The 26761-nt window shown below is 37.8% G+C and overlaps 1 protein-coding gene and 1 long non-coding RNA gene across 9 annotated transcripts in view; both read right to left on the reverse strand.

Moving 5' to 3' along the window:
- synrg (synergin, gamma) overlaps nt 1-26761 on the reverse strand; it is a 63000-nt gene that overhangs the window by 10068 nt on the left and 26171 nt on the right. For all 8 annotated transcript variants that reach the window (XM_007248622.4, XM_007248618.4, XM_049466839.1 and 5 more), the window contains 7 exons: nt 23330-24325; nt 11122-11655; nt 6874-7037; nt 6658-6711; nt 5608-5704; nt 2961-3109; nt 1578-1688 (listed from right to left, as the gene is read on the reverse strand). In XM_007248622.4, coding sequence (XP_007248684.3) covers nt 1578-1688; nt 2961-3109; nt 5608-5704; nt 6658-6711; nt 6874-7037; nt 11122-11655; nt 23330-24325 — 2105 coding nt within the window. The remainder of the gene's footprint in view (nt 1-1577; nt 1689-2960; nt 3110-5607; nt 5705-6657; nt 6712-6873; nt 7038-11121; nt 11656-23329; nt 24326-26761) is intronic.
- Nucleotides 15679-23323, reverse strand: LOC125782553 (uncharacterized). Its single transcript, XR_007425260.1, has 2 exons — nt 21742-23323; nt 15679-21691 (listed from the first exon to the last, which is right to left on the reverse strand). It is a non-coding gene; the product is annotated as an uncharacterized LOC125782553 (long non-coding RNA).

The following is a 26761-nucleotide window of genomic DNA, read 5'->3' on the forward strand; positions in this document are numbered from 1 at the left end:
TTCTGCTGTAGACTGAAAACATTTGGTTTTGACATTAAAAGATGAATATTAAACAAAAGACCAACATTTCATTTTTTTTTTCAGGTATTTACATCTGGATCTGAAACAAAGTTCAGAAGATTGCTCCTCCTGTCTGAACACACTTTTTTTCTTATAAGCAAAAGTATTGGAACATGTAACTGTCAGGTGTGTTTTATTGCCCAGGTGTGTCCTGATGCATTGATTATTCAAACAATAAATAGTGCTGAATGTCTACAATCAGTTTCAGATTTGGGTTTTACCAGTACATCCGCTTGCAACGTCCTGAAGAAGAAAGTCGTCACTGGTGTACTAAGCAACAGATATCGAACATGTAGTCAAAAGAAAACCACAGCAGTTGATAACTAAAACAACTGTTAAAGACATCAGCAATAACCTCCAGAGGACAGGAGTAAAGATATCACAATCTACTGTTCGCAGAAGACTTTGTAAACAAAAGTATAGAAGCCTCACCAGAAGATGAAAAACACTAATTAGCAATAGGAATATGAAGACCAGGCTGGACTTTTCCGTTAAGTACAGAGACTAAAGCCTCTGAAATGATTTAGAACTGATTAGACAAAGATTAACATTTACCAATGTGATGAAAAGGCTTAAGTTGAAAAAAAAGAAAGGATCTGCTCATGATTCCAAACATACCAGCTCATCTGCGAAACACAGTGGAGGTAGTGTCATGGCTTAAGCTTTCATTAATCTACATTGATGTAAAGTGAACTCAGTAGAAACACTGTCTGTGAATTTTTGTCTTATTCATCTTTTAATATAAAACCCAAATGTTTTCAGTTTACAGCAAAAAAAGGATCGGCCTTATTGTTTCAATACTTCTGGAGGGCAATGGAATAAGTTAGTTATATATATTTAAAAGTAAATAAAAGCTATTTTAAGCAGATTTAGAACAGGCAGTGAGGCTGCTTTTTGGGATATCTGTTCCTGCGGGATTGGCATCTAAGTAAACAAAATTTTGCCTAGCATCTGTGTGACATTAATGTGGCGATTAGGGCTGCAACCAATGATTATTTTGGTAGTCGACTAATCTGTTGATTATTTTCTCGATTTATCAATTAGTCAACGATTATTTCTGCCATCTCCTCCATCTCTAAAAACGATAGAAAAAGCTGAACATGAGATTTCAAAGGCATTTAAATGTCTAGATGTTTGATATTTAGTGATTAAATATGTAATCTGTTGTGTTTGGGCACTTTGGATTTGGAGACATTACAAATTAACGATTAGTCGAAAATTATATTTGAAGTCGACAAATTTAAATAATCAACATTGTCGATTATATCAGCTAATCGTTGCAGCCCTATTGGCAATTGGCCGACTGAGCCAAAACATGTTGTGCGATTAAAATCGGCCCCAAAATCACTGATCGGTCCATCTCTAATATATATACATATGTATGTATGTATGTATGTATGTATATATGTATGTATGTATGTATGTATCTATGTATGCATGCATGTATGTATGTATGTATATGTATGTATATATGTATGTATGCATGTATGTATGTATGTGTGTGGGAGGTGGCAGACCTTGCTGCGTGAGTCCACATTCAGCAGACACACTCCACAGGCCAGCTCCTTCGCATTCTTAATGCCGTGCCTCAGGATACAGGAGGAGAAGTCCAGGGAGCTTTCATCAGGCTGGAAAAGAGAGAGAGACACACAAGCGCATGTACGCATGAATGAATGTGCTTTATTAGAGAACAATAAGAAACCTTTACCGTGCTATTCACCTCCACACAAAGCCCCAGCTGCCTCAGAAACTAAAGCTGCTCATCAGCTCCACTGCAGCTGATGCCATCATCAGCCCCTGCTGATCAATACACCTGCACCAACCAGAAGCTCCGACTAGAAAAGGTTAAGAATAGAAAAGCGCCACCTTTACCACGCTCACCCTCATTATGTTCCTGAGCACTTGTGGCACCAGATGTTTTTTGTTTTTCTTCCTTCCCGCCATTAAAAAAAATATTATCAGACTAATTGCTCAGATGGAAAAGAATACATTCACGTTATAGGCTACGCGAAATATTGTAAATATCACAAATAAAATAAAAAAGTGTTTCACACTTCTGTAAGCTTTAAAATAATCTCCATATTGTAATATTTTACCATGCATGTAATCTGTGTATGATCTGATTAAAAAAAAAAAAATTGGTCATTTTTGTGAAAATACAGAAGCAGTTAAAAAAGTTTGAACTTCTCATAATTTTTTTTTTATGAAAAAACATTAACATCAAGAAACTTTTTTTACTTTTGTATTTGTTGAATGTGTAAGACTAACTTGTGTCGTGGAGGAAGAAGAATAAAGACTTAACACCACTAACTGGATTCCCCTCTTCAGAGTGCATCATTCAATCCATGCAATAAATAGTTTATAGCACAGAATGAATGATGTCTGTGTCTACAAACTTTTTAAGTATACAATGTATATTAAGATAGTGGACAAATCATACCACTTTAACTGAAACATTCATCACACAATAAACATGTGGAACTATCGCCCAGTCCTACATGGAAAACTGCTGTAATACTCTTTCTCACTCTTGCCCTCTCTCTCACCCAGAGAGCTCATGAAAACAAGCACACATATACACATATCCACAGACACACACACACCCCTCGAATATTATCAGCTGGCTTTTGGAAAGCAATATTCTCCCAGGGGTGAGGAGCAGAAGCAGACAGGGTACAAAACCATCGCTCCTTATTCCTCTCAACACCTCCCCAACACCTCTCCACACAGCACTGTCCAGCCCTGACCAGCAATCTACCTTCTGCAGCCCTTCTCTGGAGCACCAAACACAGACACAAGCATATTAGAAGAGGCTAGAAACCCCGCAGAAACAATAAACAAACTGCTGCACCTGATGGAAAACACACTTTAAGAGGCAGCAGAGAGGTGGGAGTACTCACCGACAGGTTGGCCAGAGACATGAAGCCCATCAGGTTGTTCCACACACGGCTGATGTCCTTCAGCAGCTCCTGCAGCTTCTCTGAGCAAACGGCCGTGGCCTTGATCCCCAGCTCCACTCGCCTGGCTACTCGGTACACCTCCACCACACCTAATATACACACAAACGCAATTACTTAACATTAATATTATTATTACGGATGGGACAGTATAAAGATATTGTGATTTATAGCATTGTTAAGATCGTATCATATGCATGGCATAAATTATCTATATTTTTTGCCATGAAGTATCGTACTAAATTATCTTGCAATATACTGAGTCTATATATATTGCAGAATCACAGTTACGGCTTGGTTTCGCAATTTTATACCAAAAAGGTACCAACTGAGTATACGATACCAGAATTTTAAATTGATTAAAATTATTATTTAAATTATTATAATTTTAGTTCATTTTAAAGTGATAGACACTTATAATATAAATTGAATTTAATAAAAATTTAATTTTGCCAATCTAATGTTGGTATTTCTTAAAAAAAAACTCAAACACTGAAATGCTTTCAGCAGTATGCTTAGGGAAATATTTATAGTTTAAGCATTGTTCTTAAGCACTGTTCTTAATTAAGTGCCACAAACAATCATGCTCATTATTTGTTTTTGTTCAAGCATATGTTCAATATATTTTGAATGTGAAAAGATTACATGGAATAAGCCATGACATTTTATTAAACTGCTGATGTTGCAGTGCTTCTCGATCTCAATTACTAGGTAAACTGTTAACAGCTAACAGTAAGTATTTACTCTACTAATCAAACATTAAATCTAAGTAAATTCAGACACTGAACTTAACATAACCTGAACTTTAACCCACTCATCCTACCCAAACTATTCTTAAAACATGTTTATTAAAAATATACATAGTATATTCATAGTTTTTAAAATTATTTAATTTTGAATTATTTTAGTTTGAGTCAGTAGTACATAGACACATACACATGTACTCTCTACAGCTGCTGTAAAGGTAAATATAAATACAAGAGAAGAGATGTGCTAAGATGAGTCTCAGAAGATCTCTGAAATGATGAATCTACACTGCAGGCTTTCCACTGGAGCAAACACCAGAGGATGAAAATGGGATGAAAAATGAGAAAGAAGAAAGCTGTTGTTTCTCCAAGACATGTTGAGAAATGAAAGAAGAGCAGAGCAATTTGTTGCTTGGAGCTCATTTGATCGAAGGAATCAGAGCAGTCTATTATCTTCCTCTCGGGAACACCACTGCCAGAGACACCGGTGATCCAGGATCTACATCTAAGATGTAGATGTTTCCACTCACTGCTGGTCTAACGTGCTAAAAATACGTGTTTAACAAGAGCTAAACGAGAGCTATGTGATGACCAAGATCATAACAAGATCATTTACTGAAGGACACAAGCAGCTAAAGCAAGAAAGAACAAAAGGGATGCAAAAATGCAGTATGGTGGTGGATTAGAGCAGAGTGCAAAAATGAATGGGAGGAACAAGAAAAAAAAAAAAAGATAAACAAATAAGTGTAAATCAGTATATATGTGGATGAAAGTTTTGAGGGCCTGTTCAGAGGCTGTCAGACAAAAGAGAGGCTGGGATTCGTTGTGGCTGAAAATTAATGAAAGTGAATGAAAATAAGGAGGGATGAAAATAAAAGTATGGGTCATATTGACTTTAATTAAATTTCTCTCTCATTTAATAGTGCAGAAGGAGAGTAGATGGTAGGTCAGTCAAAATAACAGCTCTTTATTACATTATACACATATACATATTATCATAATTTAAAATACTTTTATGTCACTTATATAATGAGTGACATACAGCTCAAGAAAAATCCTTGTTATTTTATTCTACAAACTAATGACAACTTTTCTCCCAAATTAAAAATAAAAACATTTGAATTTAGAGCATTTATTTTCAGAAAATTTGAAATGGTCAAAATAGAAGTAACTGAGCTGCAGGTACAGGTATGGATGGCAGACGTGTGAAGTATTGAAGTACAAATACTTTATTACCTTACTTAAGTAGAAATGCTGTATATCTATTATTTACTGTCGTAATTATGTATTATTACATTTTTAAAACAATTATCTGAACTTTTAAATGTAACATTTAGCCTCATTAATCCTATTTAATTTCAGCTTATTTTCAGTCCAGCTTCTCGTCGTTCAATAAAACCCCTATCCAGATAAATCTCTCCATCCAGATAAAGTGAATCTGATTGTGGTTGGATGAGAAGTATAAACATATACCATTCCGACACCCTATTGGTTCATATGATCCATCTTACCTGCACACGTCAGGCCCCCCCATTCCCACTCCAGCAAGAACATAGCAGACGTATGTAGTCTAGTATGAAGATGATCCGTGCAGAGACTCAAGAGAACTCCAGACAAATGTCCAAATAAGCTTTATTTTTACTTTTATACTTTAAGTAGTTTCAAAACCACTACTTTTAAAATGTACTTTAAAAGTCAAAAGCTTGAGTTGATACTTAAACTCCAACAGAAGTATTTTAAACACTAGTATCTATACTTCTACCTACAGAGTGATGAATGAGAAGAGTGTTAAGTGTTGTGAGTGGAATAAAGTGTGAGCGGGAGGTAATAGAGGTGGGTCTCACCTAGCAGGTACTCCATGCCCTGAGCTGACTGGATGACCTCAGTACACACAGTGGAACTGCTGATGCCATTAAGGGTGTTGTTGGCTGTGGTGATCACCTGCAGAGTGCAGAATGAGAGAGAGAGAGAGATGGAAGAATATAAAAACAATTGATCTGACCAAGAACAAAGGATAGAACTGTAGGATGCATTAATCATATTTAAATAAGGGCTGTGAACATAATTCATTTTGATCAAGTGCAATTAATCTAATTATTTAGATTTCCTATTTTTTTTGCTGACGAATCATATTTACTTTCATCTTTAAACTTTCAATGTTCTGTGGTAAATCAGCTTCACACTGCACAGATATACGTGCTGGAACATAATTTTTTTCACTTTTTTAAATCAATTGACATCACACAAAAATATATTTAGAGTTCACTTTAAAATGATACTGGGTTGACTCAATTTTCAGTACAAGGTAAAGAATTAATCAATAAAAAATAGTGTGTTTAAGTGTGAATTGGGTACTGGATTCCAAATTCTAAACACTAGACAGAGTTGTCTGCCCCTCCCAATCCTCTCCAAACACCTCTCAACTGACACGGGTTGCCAGATTGACACACAGCGATGACAAGTTTCCGTGTCTATAATGCTCATCTTTACTATATTTGTGGTAGTACTACATTGCCCAGCTATGGTTAGCAACCTTACTAAAGCTCAGTGATTACCTGTTCAGCAGAAAATGGCTGCAGTGGACTGTTTGTGTGCTATGTGTTCTGTACCTGGCAACCCGAAGTGTGGAAATAGGACTCGGGGAATGGCGAAGGACTGATTTGAAGGCTACAATCCACACAGATAATTGTGAGGTACCTCACAATTCAAATAAGAAAATGCCGGCCTCCCTAATATCTGATGACACATCCTGATCACAACATTAATTAAGAGAGTTTTGCCTTTAAAACTAATAACTGCTGAAAGTTTGTTTCTTTCCAGAACTATGAGTTCTGAATCCACTACAGAGCTGATGATGATGTTTAGACCCGTTATGAGCGTGGGAGTAGTAGTACCTGAAGAGCGCTCTCCAAACACCTCTGCCATTCATACGCGTAACGCTCACTTTCCTGAGTCAGAAACAGAAAGAGAGAGAGAGACAGAAAAAAAATAAAAAATGTTAGAAATCCATTCACATAATCATTATATGCTGGTCAGGCTCAGCTGTCCACTCAGGGGGACTGAGAGAAGGAGAAAGAGATAGAAAGAAAGAGAGAAAGAACATTCCTGACCTCCACCTCTCCAGTGAGGTCCTTGTACTTGTCGCGGATGACTGGCAGGGCTGGCTTCTCACTCAGGGTGTTGGAACGGTCACGGAACAACTGCTCGGGGGCAGGAGACGGTGTGGAGCGCACAATCTCCTTCTCCCCTAGACTGTGGCTTCGCTTATGGGAACCTGCACACACACACACACATTATTTACAGTTTTTAAAAAGAGCCACTAAACCTCAAACTATATATTTTTTAATTAATAGCTTAAATTTGCTCATCTGTAAGTAATAAAAAAGATACCAGTCCTGCCTAAAATGTATATTAACTAGTGGTGTCAATCTATTAAAAAATGTAATCCGATTAATCACAACAAAATTCTGTGATTAACTGCGATTAATCACATTTGTTTTTCTTCAGACGCAATTTTTTCTGGGGAATATGTAAATAAAAGAATGAATGTAAAATGCAATTATATGTATATTAGTGGTGTCAATTAAAATAATAGTATATACTTGTACGTTTAAGGGTAGATAAAATCAATGTAGGCTGCTGGAATAAAGAATGCATGTGAATAAATGTGTTTGTGTGTGTGTGTGTGTGTGTGTGTGTGTGTGTGTGTGAGAGAGAGAGAGAGAGAGAGAGAGAGAGAGAGAAACAAAGCTCTCTAACTGGGTCTGAGCTGAAAGTCTGAAATTAAGTGTTACGGCTGGACAACAGCGTGCCGTTGGGCGGGGGCGGGGCAGATTATGGCAGAAGTAGGGGTCAAACTTGATGCCTCAATGAACTTGCTTTAAACAAAATAGTAACACGTTACTGATCTCCAAATTAACAAATTAAAGCGTTAACGTTGACAGCCTTAATATAAACCTTTCCTAACCTTTAAAAAACACTGTTATTGCACTCACTCTGTCTATGCAGCGCCCTCACAGGTTCAACTGTGCTACAGGCAAGAATGATGATTCTGTGTCCTTTGGTTTGCGGATACTCACAATATGCAAATCAATCAATGAATCAATAATACCGCCTCCCTGCTGACATCCAATCATCTGCATCATACACTGCCACAGCTGCTGTTCCTCCCAGGGAGGGAGTTTAGGGGAAAACCTGTGCTGTGTCACCTAACGCTAGCTAGCTAACTAGTTTAGCTAAAGTTAGTCATATAACTACCTAAAAAGAGAGGTAGATTTACTGCCTGATTCACTGTTTTAAATTAATTAGCAAGCTAGGTAGCCTGTTCAGTCTGCATTACACTATAACAGTCACTAACCCACAGCAGCTCAGCCAACACAGCTCTCCCTCCTGCTCCGCCCCCTAAACCCATACATCACCATGATTAATCATGAGGTCAGAGAAGTTCACTGCTAATGGATTATTGAATTATTGTTTCTATGCTGCACTACTATGTCTTTTCTTGTTATCGACCTGAACTGTCTCCCCATTCCTGCTACGTTCTCTGCACTTCTTGTTTGTTTTCTGGTTTTGACCTTGCCTGTTTTTTGATTATCTTTATTCAATAAAGACTGAACATGTGGATTTCTGCACAAGAACCTAAAAGTGAGCAAGTTGTAATAAAAGAACAGGATGAAATCTTTAAGCACCTAAATATTTGTTAAATAAAGGTTATATTAAGATGCCGAGGTTTCTGTATGAAATGTTATGCTAAAAGTTTGTTTAAGTGTCTAAACTCTACCCTGAAAATGCATAACAAAGTTGTTTTTAACATTAGTTTTGACTGAAAATCAATGAAGGGTCCTCTCGTAACAAAATAATCAAGTCAAACAGTGTTAAAATATTCATAACATTCAAAATTCTAAATAATTATGTGAATGATTACAAGGTCAGAGAGTTACACTGCTAATGGATTATTGGATTATTGTTTTTATGCTACACTACTGGGTCTGGTTGTTTATGCCTTCTATAATTGAAACTTTCAGGTCTAAAAGTGTTGCTGCTAATCCATCCGGGTCCAGAACAGCGACTACAAATACCTCATTTGCAACAAATGATAATTATGTAGTAAACAGCAGCCCTGTGCTGCAGGTATGAATTATTCATCAGACTTCACACAGCGCTGGCACACAAACACACACACACTTACAACCTCTAGTTTGAATGGAGTTGGAATGTGAAACATAAATAAAAACAGAATAGGATTTTTTGCTAATCTTTTTCAACCTATATTAATGGAACACACTACAACGACAAGATATTTAATGTTTAAACGGATAAACTAATTTTAAAGTTTACCCATTTATATAAAATTAAAGGCTAACTTAACCCTCTTGTTTTGGATGACTCCACCCTCAGCTTATATTTGAAAAATGCTTTATTTGTGTATATATATATATATAAATGGGAGTGATAGAAGGGAAGGGGCAATGGATGATGTATGGGTTTAGGGGCGGGGCAAAAGGGAGAGCTGATTGGGCTGAGGAGTGTGTCTCTGATTGCTGTTAAACACTGATGATTGGACGTCACCAGAGGTAGGGTATGAGTTTATCTTTTAAGCAGGATAGGTATGTTTCATTATTTTAAAGGAACACATTTCAGCTATTAATGAAAAAAGTATATTGTTTAGGGTTTAGTGCCTCTTTAAACATCTTGTCTTTATAGTGAATTCAACTAAATATATAGTATAACAAGAAGGATTTGCAAATCATTGTATTTTGTTGTCATTTATGTTTTAGACAACGTCCCAACTTCACTGGAACTGGGGTTGGCTAGCATGGCGGGCACAGAGACAGGTAATCACACCCCCTGGAGAAACACATCAGTCTCCTGGTGGCCTTGACAGCACTAATCCATTGCAGAGTGAGACACACTCATCAGATTAAGTCTCCAACAGGGGACAGGAGAAAACTAAAACCCTTTCATTGCAACAAATTACATTCAGAGCAAGCAGGAGGAGGAGGAGGAGGAGGAGGAGGAGGAGGAGGCGAGGGAGCTGCATATGAAGCAAATCAGCTTTTATCACACTGAGGAAACTCTATTAAACGAGGGTAGAGAAATGAACAGTGCTTGTTAATGCCGGCTCGTCAATATCACGTGTTTCGCTGTGTATCACTCTGCGTTTATCCGTCTCTGATGGGCATGGCAGGTTTCTCAGTTACCACACTGCCATCTGTTGAAAGATAGAATGACTGCAGCTGGGGAACACCTGGTTATGGCCGCTCATGTCTGGCCTATTAAGCTCCTAAAACTAACATGAGAAAAGGGTTTTTGTCGGAATATTAAGCTGTATTGACATTTAATACTCATTTAATGTCTTCAGATTCAATCCATCAGCATTCAATCTAACTCATATTATCTGCTATCTGTGTAAGATCCCAGACATGGTCAATGTCAATATAGGACAAATAATATTTCTATGTAATAATCATAATACTCATATGGTAGCTTAAGTAAAGGTAAAATAAACAGCCATATATAACAGTTGCTCAAATCAGATTGAAAAAAGAACAGAACAGAAAAAAGGCAAAAAATAAAATAAAATAAATAAATAAATAAAAATCAGTACTATGAACAAAGCCATATTTATGGGTATTAGAGACCAGTAAGTAAAACCAGATTTGGATCCACATAACTGGTTCAAATCTGAATGGAAAAAGACTATATTCTGAGATCAACATTATAAAAGCTATTATTAGCCATATTTAATGGTATTAAAGACAAATAAGTAAAAAATACTATTTGGATCCGGTTGTACTTACTGTGGTCACATGACCACTCAGATTTACAATTTAAGCCACATATGACAATGGCTAAAATCTGATTTAAAAAATCAGATCTAAAAGTCTAATGTAAGTAAAAAAAGAAAAAGTAAAAAAAAAAAACAAATTTGTGATCATATGACAGCTTAAATTTAGAATTTGAGCCACATTTAAAAGTGGCTCAAATCTGATTGTAAAAAGACCAGATTTTGCGTTCATACAGCTCTAAAAAAAAAATCAGATCGAAAAACCTTGCCAGCACTTTTAACTGCAATTATTATTATTATTTCTGTTTACGGGTATTATAGACAAATAAGTAAAAACATAATTTATATCCAATTGTACTTATTGTGATCACAGGATTGGGTTTACAATCTGAGAAATGTGTATATATTCACTGATCAGCTACAGACTCGTTGTTGCTTGCTGCGGTGTGTCAATCTGGCACCCCTGTGAAAAAACACTCTATCCAGTGTTTGGAAATTGGACTCCTGTATCCAGTTAACTCACACTCACTCACATTCATTACTGATTGTTAAAAAAAAAAAAAAAACTCACCTTGTACAGACAAATCAAAGGTGGCGAGCTCGTTCTTGATCATCTCCTCGCTGGATTTGACTTTAGGTTGAGCGCTGGCCTTAAGAAAATCTGACTTGCCGAATTTGGGCTTGTCCCCCTGGAAGGCTCCGAATTCATCTGATCCCTCCAGGCCTGCTTCAGCCTGACCGGGCGGAGAGTCCGACTTCTCCGAGACGGTGCTGGCAAAGTCTCCAAAATCATCATCATCATCTTCTTCACCTCCAGCTCTCTGTTCTGCGGAGCTGAAGTCGGCGAAGGTGGCGAAGCCGCCGCCCAGGGCGGAGCCTGCATCCTCGATGGGGAAGGTGGTGACTTTAGCCACGGTGGTGTGTGTGATGTTCTCAGAGCTTCCGAAGGAGGTTTCTTTCCTGTGGAGAACGGCTGAGGAGGGCGGAACCCCCGGAGCCTCTGCCTGAGGCTTTCTGACCTGCTCATCTTTCTCTGACCAGTCGTATCCCACCAGACTGCTGGTGCCCGAGCCGCCAAACGGGTCAAACTTCAGCTCATCTGCATCTGTAATAACAAGAGAAAACACCTGCTGCTCACAAGCACAACACATGCTGAGTTCAGGGATCATGCAATTTGTTGTAGTCATACTAACTAATATTTGAGTGATTTGTTATAAAATAAACATTTTTAGAGTTTAAAAATGTACCAGGCCACAGATGGTAACTAAAAAACACATTTTACAGCAGTTTAGCTTCACCTCTTCAAAATGTATAAGGAATATCGCAAACTGAGCTGCCTGATTTATTAAAAAAGGAAAAATATTTACAAAAACAGCCAATCAAATCTAAAGAAACAACAATAGGTTGCAAAGCGCATTACAAAAAAATGCAGGGTTTCTTGCATTTACTATGACTTTTATTTAATTGCAGACAAATAGAAACCCAGGAAATTTCATGTTTTACCTGGTCAACCTCATTTTATTTATTAATCTACATCCATAACTGCATTTCAGACCTAAATCCCCCTCAATCTCCACTTGAAATGCTTATGTTTTAAATGCTGCGAGAACAAATGACACGTTAAAGGTTGTTTTTAAAATGTTGTGGCCAAAATGATATACTGAGGTGGCCATGAAGTTTTATATAAAGTGGAAAATGCTTTAGAGTCCCAACTTATTTTGAATGTGTTGGCTTGAAATGCAGGAATGGATGTACACAAATAAATGAAATGATGTTGGTCAGACATACCTTGGGTTTATACTGTGTGAAATTATTTTTTTTCCCCCTAAACATACAGGTACAATCACAAATCACAAATATTTAGGTACAACCAGGTAGGTCCTGATGAGTGCCAGTTTCATCATAGCTTTTTTTTGATAGTCTTTGCAGTGACTGCACTTGAGGATACTTTCAAAGTTCTTGAAAGGTTTTTTTTTTTTTTCCTTAACTAAGTTAAAACAATTAGGTCCAACTACAAATCACAAATAATGGGACAGTATTGATACATATGGATACATATGAATATACTTGTTTGATGCAGCTGGTGTTTTTACTTGTCTGAAATGAAATTAAAATGTGGCCACATAAAATCACACTTACCGTATTCAATCCATTTTGGTTGATTTGGTTTCTTTACCCTGTTTTATTCCATTATGCCAAATTTACCAAATAAAATTAGAGTCAAGTGTATTTTTTTTTACTTCAGCTCTGTCCAGCTTTATAAAGTAAACCTTGAGAGTTCCTACAATCATTTGTTTTTGTCAAATGTATGGACACACCTTCTAATTCAATGTTTTATTATTTTTATTCCAACATTATAAACGAATAGTGAAGTGTTCCAGACTATGAAGGAACACATAAAAATGAATGTAGTAACTTAAAACTGTTGAACCAAAATACTGGTAACTGGTGAAGATGGTAACTCTTTCCTGGGGCGGTCCTGATGAGAGCCAGTTTCATCATTATGTTTTTATGGTCTTTTTTGCGATTGCACTTGAGTATTCTTTCAATTTCTTTTCAATTCTTTTTTTTCTTTACTTAGTTGATTAGTTCTTGTTATAATATGGATTAGAACATTACTCAAACAGAGCTATTCACTGTAGACCAACTCTACCTCTTCACAACTTTACAACTGATGCTCTCAAACACTAAACACATTAAGAAACAAGAAATTCAAGTAATTAACTCTTGACGAGTTCAGCACAGCTGTTAACTGAAAGCCTGTATTCCAGGTGACTCTACCTCATAAAGCTGACTGAGAAAATCCAGCCAGGATGTGCAAAACTGTCATCTAAGCAAGAGGTTCTACTTTGAAGAATTTAAAATATTAAATATATTCTGGTTATTTAATACTTTCTTCATAGTTTGGATGACTTTAGTATTAATCTACAATGCAGAACATAAAAAAAGGAAAAAACACTGAATTTAAAGCATGTCCTAACATTACTCTGGTACTGTATGTATCTGAACTCAGCAGACCTGTACTCTTCTTCTCATTCTGTAGAAACTAATACAAAAAAAAATATGATTAAAGAGTAAAGATCAAAGAGTGAAGCTGAGAAATGCTTGTGTTTAAAGATTCTGCAGCACACTGGTCGATTGTGCCAGGCTCAGTGATTAGAGTATTGATGTCTTCTTAGAAGTCTGAAGTTGCTGTGGGTTCTGTTTTTCCACATTTCTCACAGTGGACCTCTTTCTTCAGAAGAGGATTTCTTCATGCTGGAGTCCAGTACAGTCTTTATTTATTCAGGAGCTCACCTGAAGATCTATTCAGTATACAGTGGCTTTAAAAAGTATTCATACCCTTTGAACTTTTCCATATTTTTTCACGTTACACACACAAACTTAATTGTATTAATTGTGATTTAACGGGAAAGATTAAAACAACGTAGTAACTGTGAAGTGAAACGAAAATGATCAGTTCAAAACGTGAAACTCATCATATAGCTGTATTACACACAGAGTGATCTATTTTAAGCCAATGAAAACAGCCAATGTCTCAGGAAATTAGATTATAAGACCAATTTGGGTCTTTTGGCAATGTGGGCCATGTGCCAAGTCCTACTGGAAAATGAAATCTGCATCTCCATAAAAGTTGTCAGCAGAGGGAAGCATGAAGTGCTGTAAGATTCTTCTGAGAAAACTCTGCACTGACTTTAGACTTGATAAAACACAGTGGACCAACACCAGCAGATGACATATCTCTCCAAACCATCACTGATCATCAGTAAATTTTAAATTTCATTTGGATATCAAGAGATCAGAGTCTGGAGGGAGAGTGGAGAGACACACAGTCCAAACTGGTTGAGGTCTAGTGTGAAGTTTCCACAATCAATGATCTGCTGGTGTTGGTCCACTGTGTTATATCAAGTCCAAATTCAGTACAGTGTTTTCTTGGAAAATCTTACAGCACTTCATCATTTTGTAATGTTCAAAACAAAAAAGGAAAACCATGTATTGATTTCTATTCACTTCAAAGTTACTGGCTACATCGTGTTGATCACACAAAATCCAGGTTAAATACATTTACGTTTGTGGGTTTGCGAAAAAATGTGGAACAATTTAAGGAATATAAATACTTTATCAAGGTACCGATATCTAATTTAAAAGGTATAAACGGACTAAACAGAACTAAGCAAAAAGGAGGTTAAGAATCACAGTTTACTCCTTTTTAGCATAACCTTACTTGAAATGATTGATACTGGAGTGAATTTAAGTGATATAATATATGTAAAGCCAGATGTATAGGTGCAGTGGGCTTAATGTGGTAAAGTCTTCACAATATATTAATTTCACTGTATTTATAAAGCCTCAGGGTCTTCCAGACCATCAGCGATAGTCAAATGAGCTTTGAGAATAAGAATTAACAAACACAAAATAGAAGACCCCCCATCCAGTGAGGATATAGTTTCCCATAGGGCCATACAGCCATTTGTACTAAATTAGTAATTTATTCTTGTGGATAATTTTAAGGGCTGCACAATATGGCATTTCAGCATTGTGAGCGCATGCACAGGACCTGCACTGTTGCATAAGGCACACAAAAATGGAGCTTTAAAATGATGTTAAAGCTAATACTCCAATCAATCTTTCTATCTCTGAACACACTCTCTATTATACCGAGTCAAAATTTCTTGATAAATTGACTAAAAGAAAATCTCCAAAATTACCTGAAATAAACTCTAAAGTTAAGAAGGTTTTATCTCTATCCTGTAAAATTGCTGTTTTGGAGATAACGTTTTTATTGGACAGCGACGATTGTTGCATTATTGCTGGTTGTTTTTGGGCACCCCAGTCAAAATACATATTTTCATTTGCTTGATACAAAGAAAACCTGTATGCAGCTTTTACAACATTTAAGACCCTCACAGTGTGTGTTTAATTTTGGCTCATCTAGGTTGAAAACCCCAAAATACACTCTTACACTTGGCATAACAAAGTTATGCTCGCATCAACAATTTGTGAAATTGACAAGGAACTCACAATGCTAATAATTCTAATTCTAAAATGCTAAATCTGCTTCGGGTGGCAAGAGAAGAGCAAGGAGGAGAAGGAGGAGGAGAAGCAGAAAAATCGAGACGGCACGCAATTCCGCTACACCATCATTCATATTTATTACGACAACATTGGCAGAGAGAGAAAGAGAGATAGGTCACAAAAAAGGTTTGTTGTTACAAGAGGTTTCGCCAAACAAACACTTAAAAAGTCTTTCATTCTTTTCTTATCGTTGTAAGAATACAAGAGCATGCAAGAGTTGTGGGAAAAGAAGAACATAAGCAAGAAGGTTAAAAAAAGAAAAAGAGAAAGAGAGAATCAGAGAATCCCAAAACCAGATGCAGAAACCCAGAATTGAGAAGGCACGTTCACAGACTAAAATATTAGCATAGGTCAAAGACATTGTAGTTGTTCTAAAAAAGGAGAAAGCAACAGAGAAATAGTCATACAGAACACTTATTAAGCCAAGAAGGTGATTTGAAAGTACAGGTTTTATGCAGTTGTGCACAACCCTCCCTTTGAGGACCTGGGAGCGAGAGTTTTTAAGAAATTGATAGTGGAAAAGACGCTCTAAACTACCTTTGCTTTCATTTAACTATCTTGCTTTGATTTATCACTTATCACTCATCATTTATCAGCTAACAGGCCTGATTCAATCGCTGTGTGCTTTCGCCGTTGAGCCAATAACACTAAACAAAAGCTGCCAGGTGCTCAAAGGGTTAAGAGTAAACAAAGAGGAGGACTATCGTATCAAGAGCATTCAATCTTTTGAGAGACAGGTGCAGAACAGAGATAAAGAGACAGTATCCTTTTTCTCTCGCCACCTGTTTGCTTGTTTATTTGTTTATTTATTCATTTATTCACGTATTTTTGTATACAAAATCCTGTGCAATTGAGCATGCTCTTAGCGGGACCACAGCAATGGGTCGTAAAGAGCAGGCAGGCATTTATTCGTTCGATCGATTGTTTGTTCGTTCGTTCATTCGCTCCTGGTGTAATGAGTGTAGGCCAACACATTCATTTTATATATTCAAGCCAAGAAAAAAACAAAAATAAACAAACAAACAAAAAAAGGAATAAATAACACTTTGCATAAATATTGGTTAATAATAAGCAATCTCACACAGATACTGAGGAGTAAACACAATCAGAGGAGTATCAATCGATCAGTCTATCTATATTGAAAATAAATAAAGAGTATATATTCCTGTAATAAAAATACACTATTAAATTAGCATGTACACATCATTTTTTTTGTTTTGTTTAAGTTCTTTCCATAAAAATGACCTAGTTCGGCAGGTAGGCCCGGGAAAAACGTAGAATCCTAGCAATCGTCTACTGCTTTCTTGTCAATTTCACAAATTGAAAAAGCAAGCTCAAACTGTTGTAAAATGTAATGCAATGTAAGGTAAAATGAGGGGTACACTTCAAATGTCGGTAGAGGTTCTTGTATAACTTCTGAGCAACTGAGCAAAACCCGGAATAACGTTTTAACCGAAGCACGAATGGATGAACTGCATTATATTAGAGATTTAGGGGGTCGTGGGGTTGGGTTTGGCTCAAAAGGGCCTGGGAAAAGAGATACTGTCTCTTGGAAAGGTTCGCTACACATCCAGGAGCACAGTGCAAGTGCTGGAGAACTTCCAGAAATGTCCTGCAAAAACATCTGCTCCAGATTTGAGCATACACGAAAAGACTGTTGGAAAACAGACTAGAGCTTTCTGTATTAGGAATGTGCAAATTGTGACCGATTGTGACCCATTTTCCAACTGACTAAAACTTTGCAGCACTGGAGGAGGGCGGAGTCTTCTCAGCATCCTTCTGAATTGACCAGATGATGCTTGGGCCCCAGTTAGAGGTCAAACTGCCATTGATTCCATTGAGATATATGGAATCAATTTATGATTTAATGATAAAATGAACATGGTAATGTTCTCACAGTAACAGAGACACATACACACATGGAGTCATCATGAGGTGACCTGGATGAAAAGTAGGCAACACGATCCACAGAGGGTGAGGGTTGAGTGAATAATTGATGACCAACGATGACTGGGGCAATAGGGAGAACAGCGGGGGAGGGTTGTGTTTAATATGAGAAATTAATGATTCATATTGAATAAAGAATGTAAATACTGTCAAGTTTCAAACCACGAACATGAATACTAAAAAGAATACTAACAAGAGTTTTGAATTAAGTGTATCTCTAAGTTCGTTTAAAAAATGTTTAATTTATGAATCTCAGCTTATTCAACCCAACATCAGTAACACAGTGGTTGGTGTGGTGCAGTGGATAACACCATTTCCTGCTAGTGAGCTGCCACACCAAGTGGGAGACTGGGGTTCAATTCCTGCTCTGGGGGACTGAATGCTGTGCTACGCCAATTAGAGTCCTTGGGCAAGACTCCTAACACTATATGGACCTGCTGCTGTAACAAGAACAACAGTGTAAGTCGCTTTGAATAAGAGCATCAGCTAAATGCTATAAATGTAAATAATAACTTACTATATGGCAGTTCTAATCAGAACTGGGACAGCCACACTGCAAAAAAGAAATCTTAACAAGTGAAATTTTCTCATTTTAAGGCAATAAATCTTATTTCCTTCTTTGATGAGACTTGTTTTATCTCACCAAGCATTGTGCAAGTGTTGGATTATTTTGGGAATAATTATCTTAATCAGTCTTACTTAGATTTCACATCAGCAATCAATTTATTGTGATTGTTGTGTCCAAATTTAAGCCAAAAACGTGATTTAGGTCTTACTTCATTCATTTTTTAAAGAAATCTTACTAAGAAAAATTAGCTTCCCCATTGGCAGATTGTTTTGCATAATATAATCATATATGTCTCAATTTACATATATTTTTTTCCAGTTTTTGCCAATGGATTTTTTGCAGTGCGATCTGAACTGAGCTTATTCGACTTATGTGTCTTAAACTACGAGAAGTAGAAGAAACTGCTTATGTTCTCACACTAATACACCAAAACCACAGGTATGAAAAGAGCAGAAAACCAGGGCTGCATGATAAAAAAAAAGGTTATGCTTGCATGTTTGCACCATGTTTATATATAAGCTGCATTCGTTAAACAAAAAATGTAAAGGAAAGAATAGCTTGTGCATCACTTTATATGGTGCTGTCTGTTTATAAATAAAAAAACCTGTTATGCAGGAAAATCGTAATCGAGAAGCTCATATATTTGAAGAATATCATTTTTTTTACAATATCGCCCAGCCCTAGCAATGAAATATAGTCCCTACTGCAAAACAAAACACACAAGCTTTCATTACCCATTAAACATTAAATATAAAAAAATAACTGGTGTGAATTTGGATTCGGCACAACACTTAATTGGTTGAAAAATTTACGTGTAATCGATTTTGGATCATTAATCTGCATTGCAACGTTATTATGAGGCCCTCAATTCATTATTAATTCCTGTAGAAGTTCCAATAGATTTACCAATAGAGAATAAAATAAAACGCACAGTATGAAAATCACTGGAGTATAGCAGACAGCCATCAAATTATACCTACAAGCTGTAGTTCTTGCAACAAATGGTGTCAGTATCAAAGAGTATCAGGTTCCAAACACGAATAAAAACTAATATCTAACCTGAAACAGCATCTAAAGAAAACAACACACTGGCCCACATGTCTGCAGCACACAAGCCCACAATTTGGATGTGTGTGTGTTGTAAGAGCTTCTAAAATGAGCTCTTTCCATATTCAGAATGGTTCTTTTGGCTTGTCGTTTGTGCTTTTGGTCCAGTACAAAGCCTGCTGCCACCATTAGCTGGCTGGAGGTTGTTAATGAAAGCTGGGTCAGTGTGCCACCATTCCAAGTCCTGTGGTTTAATCCTGGTTTTGGACAGACCAGACAGCAGGACAGCCTTGCACATTTATAGGTTGGCCAGGTTGTCAACTCAAACAGCAAGCCCTGACAATTCTGTTGACCACATTCACATTCATCATGCCTAATTGGAGAATTTTCAGCTCAGCTATTGTGAGAGCTTAGTCATCCCATCTGTGAGAATGGAGATGAACAAAACGCTGTAATCGAGACCCAACGCGAACGAGTCACAGATCTAAAATCTGTGCCACAACAGATTTCATTTGAACACCACCATCAGTAGAGAAAAGGAGCCACAATGAAATCCAAAAGTCATGTCACTTCCACAAGAACACAGAAGGCTAAAGACTGAATCATCTGTGTTAAGTCTGCAACATAGCCTGCTCAAGTGGCCTTCGCCATTGTGAGTGTTTATACTTGTGCATTGATTTAAATGCAGCTTGCAATTGCAGCTGACTAATCACAGATCACAGTTGCTGTGACCAGTTTGGCTTCTCTGCATAGTATAAAATATAATATCGAATTACGTTGTAATATTGTCTTATATTACAAGTATTTGTGTGTGAATGCTGACGACATGCTTTTCAGACATAGGGGACGCATAATCATTAAAGACTTTGAGTAATAGGATAGAATATTGTCAGGCTCACAAGTCAAAAGGTTGATTCCTTTAAAAGGGGAAGGGCATCTGCTTTAGGTACTGATTTGTAAACACATATTGCTTCATGGTGTTGGACCATCAATGTCTGAGCTTTGTTTAAACTTATGAATAAAGCTGAAAATACAAGTGCATTTCAAAATATTCATAAAATCATTGAGAAGTTACTTGATTTCAGTAATTCAGTACTATGTGCCTCTCCACTCTTCCTCCAGACTCTGGTCCCTTAATTTCCAAATGAAATGTAAAATTTACTGATGATCAGTGATGGTTTGGAGAGACATGTCATCTGCTGGTGTTGATCCACTGTGTTTTATTACGTACAAAGTCAGTGCAGTGTTTTCCAAAAAAAATCTTACAGCACTTCATGCTTTCCTCTGCTGACAAATTTTATGGAGATGTGGATTTCATTTTCCAGCAGGACTTGGCACACTGCCAAACATACCGATTTGTTTTATATAATGTTCTAATTTTCTGAGACACTGATTTTTTTTAATTACTAACATTCAATTTTTTTGAAATGCACTAGTATCTTCCTGCATTTGAAGGTCTCACAGACTTTTCTTTCTTCTGTCACCTTCAATGGAACTATTAGTACATTGAGCAACACATGACCATAGATGACCATATGTCTCTTCACTGATCGCTTTAGAAAAATACAATAATTTGGTGCTTTAAGGAGTACACAATAATTTTAAGCTGGAAGATTGAGTTCGGCATTGAAAGAACTACAAAAGTAAAGCATTAGCAATGTTTTAGCAATTCAATGACCGGGTATGCATAAGCATAAGTATTTTGTCACCCTGCTGGAACGATATAAGCTACTTCCTATCAAACATAATTTCTTCCAAACCTAACTTTCGTCATAAGTATAAAATCAGGATGTTTGTATTGTAATGTAAAAGTGCCCTGGGTTCAGAGAACAGAAGGGTTTACCATCATTGTCTTTCTGTTTGTTGATACTAATCTTCATAATCTGAAAATACTTTCTAAACAACACTGGCTGCACAGCGAGGAAGATGTTGCCATATACCAGCCCACTGTGCACCACATGATACTACAAAGATCTCTGCTGAACTCTGCTAAACAATGAGGCATAGCAAAGCTGTAAGTGGATGCTTACAGTGATAATACTGTGACTCATACTGAGACAGATCTCTAACTGCAACTGAACCTAATGACCTTATGGTTTGTTCAGAGACCTCAATCACTGACTGTGACTGGATCTAATGACCCTATGGCTTCTGGTGAGGCCATTCTCTTGGACTGTAACTGGCGCTAATAACCTCATTATTTGTTCTGAAACTTTGTCCTTACTGTGACTGGACCTAATGGCCACACGGGTTCAGTTAAGAACTCTCTTTGACTGTGACTGGACCTAATAACCTCGCAGATTGTTCTGACAGCTCAGCCAGTCACTGAAGGCCATAACCTCATTTATGTCTTAACTATAAATAGACCTAATGATAACATTGTTTGTTCTGAGACCTCACTCTGACTGGACCTAATGACCTCCAGGTTTCTGCTGAACCGTATACTTGACTGACTGGACCTAAAGTCCTCATGGTTTGTTTCGAGACCTCAGCCTGACTGTACCTAACGACCCTGTGGTTTGTGCTGAGATCTCTCTATGAATGTGACTGAACCTAATGACCCTGTGGAATGTGCTGAGACCTCTCTATGAATGTGACTAGACCTAATGACCCTGTGGTTTGTTCTGAACCCAACACTTGACTGACTGGAACTAATGACCCTGCAGCTTTTTCTGAGCCCTACACTTGTCTGACTGGACCTTAAGTTGTCATCATGGTTTGGTTCTAGAACACAGCCTGACTGGACCCAATGACCCTGTGGAACGTTCTAAAACATCTCTATGAATGTGACTGGACCTGATGACCTCAAGGTCTCTGCTGAACCCCACAATTGTCTGAATAGAAATAATGATCCTGTGGATTGTTTTGAGACATCTTTATGAATGTGACTGGACCTAATGACCCTGTGGTTTGCTCTGAACTTTGACTGACTGTACCTAAATTCTTTATGGTTTGATTTGAGATCTCAGCCTGACTGGACCTAATGGCCCTGTGGAATGTTCTGAGACATCTTTATGAATGAAACTGGACCTGATGACCTCAAGTTCTCCACTCTCCCCTACATTTGTTTGACTGGATCTAAAATCCTTATGGTTTGTTCCGAATCCTAACCCTTGCGCTGACTGTACCTAATGACCTCATGGTTTTCTCTGAGACTTCTCTGTGACTGTAACTTGACCCTAATGACCTTGTAGATTGCTGGGATGGCTCCTTATAGGTGTGACTGGACCTTAGTACCTCATGGTTTGCGCTGAGATCTTTCTCTGCCTGTGACTGGTCCCTAATGACCTTGTGGATTGCTCTGAAAGCTCCTTCTAAGTGTAACTTGACCTTACTACCTCAAGATGTGCTTCTAGACCCCTCTCAGATTGTGACTAGACCTAACAACCTCAAAGTTTTGACTGGGACTGCACCCTAATGACCTTCTAAAATGCTCTGCAAGCTCCTTATATGTGTGACTGAAACTCCTTGCCCCAAGGTGTGCTTTGAAATCCCCCTCGGAGTGTGGCTGGACCTAATGACCTCATGGAGTGCAAACGGGTCCATTGTAAATGTCTATCTAGGTCACTGCACTGATCTGAAGAGCATATGAAGAGCTTTTCGTAAGTTTGTTGGAATATAAACTCCATTTAGTTCTTCTGTTGTTGAAAATTTAGTGTCATAACAAAAAAGGCATGTTTCCCAGACGGGGATTAAGCCATGGACCAAACTACACATCATTCTGAAAGAAAATTAATAATTAAAAAGAAAATGCAGGCTTATTTTAGTCTGGAAAAGCAGACAAACACTGCTAATACTGTTAATAATACTGTTAACAGACAAATTAATAAATATCATTCGATAATTAGTGTGTGTAAACAAAGGCAAATAAATAAATACTGCTTAATGAGGGATGAACGAAATGAGATGTGATGACGTGTGCCAAGTTTTTGATATGTCACTTAGCCTTTTGTTTGAAACCTACCCCTATCTATCCAGCAGGAGAGTTGATTTAGGGTTGATGTTTGAGGGTTTGTAAAAAGGCCCTTCAAGAGCCATCAGAGGAGAGTGTAAATGTGTGTGTCCAAACACTTGTATGTATGCATGTTGGAGAGATAGGGAGGGTGCAGGCCTCACCACAGCAAGCGCACCAGTTCCTCACCTGCGGCGGGGGGCTGGTGGGCCGTAAGGCCAGGCAGGTCCAGTGAGCTGTCGGATGTGCCATGTTTGAGGTCTCCGCCAACGTCGGATAGCTTCATGTCCAGCTGCACAGAGAGAGCATCTTCTGAGTCGTCCTTACCCCCAGCACTGCTGCCCCCAATGGACGGCAAGTCCAGAGACTTGACCGAGGCGGAGTCCTCTTTGGCCTGCTTGAAGGCGGCCACCTTGTCCGAGAGACTCTTCTCAGAGGCGCCCAGCGCTGTGCAAAACTTGGACGATTGGAAGTCGGCGAAGTCGTCGGCGTCGCTGCTCTTGAGTGATGAAAACGATCCACCACAGCCGCTTTCCTTTCCATCGTCATAAGCCAGGCCGCCCTCCAGCGACAGCTGTTTGAAGACGTCGTACTTGTCGGTGGACGGCGCCTGTCGCTGCTGCTGGGAGGAAGCCTCGCTGCGCTGCTCTCCAGACCTCCCAAACGCCATGAAATCTGCAAAGTCATCCTGGACGGCTCCTCCAGCACCTCTCTGACCTGAGGAGGCGACGTCAGATGAAGAGGAGGAGGAACCAAATAGTGCGAAGTCACCAAAGTCATCACCACCCCCCACTATGCTGCCGACAGGCTTGGGACCTGCTGGAGGCAGCACCAGGGAGGGGAGTGCAGCAGAAGAAGATGAAGATGATGATGTGGAGAAGGAACTGGGTTTAGAATCAGCAGCAGAAGAAAGAGGAGCTGAAGTAGGAGCAGGAGCAGAAGTAGGAGGAGTCACTGAAGAAAAGAGGTCCAGGTCAGCCATGTTTAAAGGGTTTTTGGGCTGAGCCAGAGAGGCTGCAGGTTGGGGCTGACACTGTGAAAGAGAGGGGCTGAAAGGAGGTGGGAAAGAGGGCTGGAACATCTTGGCCTGGTCTGGTGGGTCTAGTGGAGAGATGCTGTTGGCCGTTTTAAAGTCTGTGAAGCCGTCGTCGGAGCTGACAGACTTGAAATCGGCAAATCCTTCGCCTACAGAGGAAAAAAAAGAATAAACAAAGGAAAACAATTGAACACCGCGGCGAAACATCATTTCACACCAGCTACAAAAGGCCGCGAAGCTAAACTGGCACAGTGTGGAGCCCAGCCCTGGAGTCGCCTTTGGCTCGATTTTTCTAATTTCACAATCTTACAAAGGAGAGAAACGGATTAGTTCCGGCTCTCGCGCTCCGGATATGGCTGCTGAATTTCAAAACCGCTGAGTGAGTGAGCTGCTCGGCACATGAAATAGGCTCTCTGTGGAAATAGAGAGAAATACCACCCACACACACACACATTGTGTATATATATATATATACATACACAAACACACACAACACTACACAACTAGAGAGAAAGAGGCAAGTCCATGGAGACACACACGTGTAAACACTCATCACATGCACTGAGACAGAGCTCCCCAAGTGGGACAGGACATTATGGCTTCACGCCTCACAGAGAAGCGAATCAGTCACTCTGAAGAAGCGTGTTATTCTTTTCTACAGCGCTTGAAACAGTGTGCAATCTCAATAACACCACACACACAAACAAACAAACAAACAAATAAACAAACAACTGAAAAAAAAAAACAGAGAGAGAGAGACGATTCCAACTGCACTCATACCGAGCAAAGAAAATTCATAACCTCAGTAGCATTTTCTGGAGCTCTACTAATATTGATTTATAGTAGAAATGCCCTAATCACATTCATTCAATTCAAGTATCTGCTGACACATAGTCCCGATCTGATACTTTGGTGATGCAGTTTAAAAAATAAAAATAAATAAAGCACAGATCCACGTAGTCTGTTAAGGTTTTGTTTAATAAATGAATTACTATTGAAACAACAGTATAAAACAGCCAATATTTTTTTAAACTTGTACTTAATAGTACTAGTACTAAAGTAGCCATATTAATGAAAATATGCTATATACTACTATAAAACTACTATATACTACAAAATGTCACACAACAAGAAATCTGTGATTAATCATAATTAAAGACCATTATTATTATTTTTAATTGCTCGTATTTCTCTGTATATTTGGTAGGGAGACGGTAATAATAGCGTAGTGTGTTTTATTAGGCCTGCAAGCTAGATTTAGACTACATTTTTTAACTGTATTATAATATCTCAGGGCAGTTTTGATGTTTTTAAAATAAGAACATTTTAAAAAGTTTCTCGGTTGCTGAGTTACTGAGTTTAAATAAGTTTTAATATGTTTTAATGGAGGAAATAAACACCACATTACACATATACCGCAGCATTCTCAGTATGTGAATGAAGCAGAATCTATAGTAGGGCTGGGCAATATATGGGGCTTTTAAAAATTATCAATATATATTTCCAAACGAAATATAAGATGATAAAATATAATTTATATGTTGATATATACAATGTTGCGTTTCAGTTATACTGAACTGAGAGTTTGCTTTTCTCTTCTGATACCAATAGACAGCTAATTAATGTTTCCATCTCTACAATATTCTATAATAATCAAATTTTTGAATTTTGATAAAAGAGCCTCTATCATACTTGGAACATATAGATTTGTTTCTTTTTGTGTCTTTTTGTTATTACCTAATGGGATGAAAAAATATAGAGATACATATTGTATATTGCCTTTAGGCAAAAAAAAAAAAAAATTGAGTTATTCGTTTTGATCCATATTGCTCAGTCCTAGTCTATAGTGAACTCATTGTGCAACAACATAATGGTACATTTTTCATAAATAAGTAACCGGATTTTTTTTACTCGATTCCCATCCTTTAAAAAATAATATGATCTATTACCGATCAAAGATCAGATCGGGGACATCCCTTATTTATACTGAGTGAATTTCTCTCTGATATATAACACACACACTGGGAAATAAGAAAAGAGTAAAAATAGAGAAAACAGCTCTTTTAACAGTAGAGAAAACAGCACTCAATGGACTCCAGAGTTCAAAAGTGGAGAAAAAAGAGCCACAGCAACAGTTCAGTTAACTTACTGGAGCTCTCAGAGTTGTTGTCATTGTATTCTGTTCTAGTGAGACAGGGACACACATATACCTGCATGAATGTGGGTACCTTCATATGAACCTACAGTTTTATATTAACATACTAAGTACTGAATCGTATTTAACAGAAGCATTAAAATAAAAAAATAGTGTGAAATGGACTGAGGTGCTGTGATGAAACATTTACCAAACTAATAATAAAACTATTCACTTTGGACAGGAGTTGGTGCAAAAGGAGTTGAACAGGAGGCAAATATTTAATATATAATAGAATATTTTCCCAAATTAATTTTGCAATCTACTCCACTATACTAACTATTGGAGCTACCTTGAGCTTGTTAAAGGCTCATTAAGTATTAATTAGTTGAGACATTATGTAATAAGTACTGTTATGAATGTACCCTTATTGTAAATTCTCACAAAAAAA

Source organism: Astyanax mexicanus, chromosome 18, assembly GCF_023375975.1.
Source record: "Astyanax mexicanus isolate ESR-SI-001 chromosome 18, AstMex3_surface, whole genome shotgun sequence".
Classification (NCBI taxonomy): domain Eukaryota; kingdom Metazoa; phylum Chordata; class Actinopteri; order Characiformes; family Acestrorhamphidae; genus Astyanax; species Astyanax mexicanus.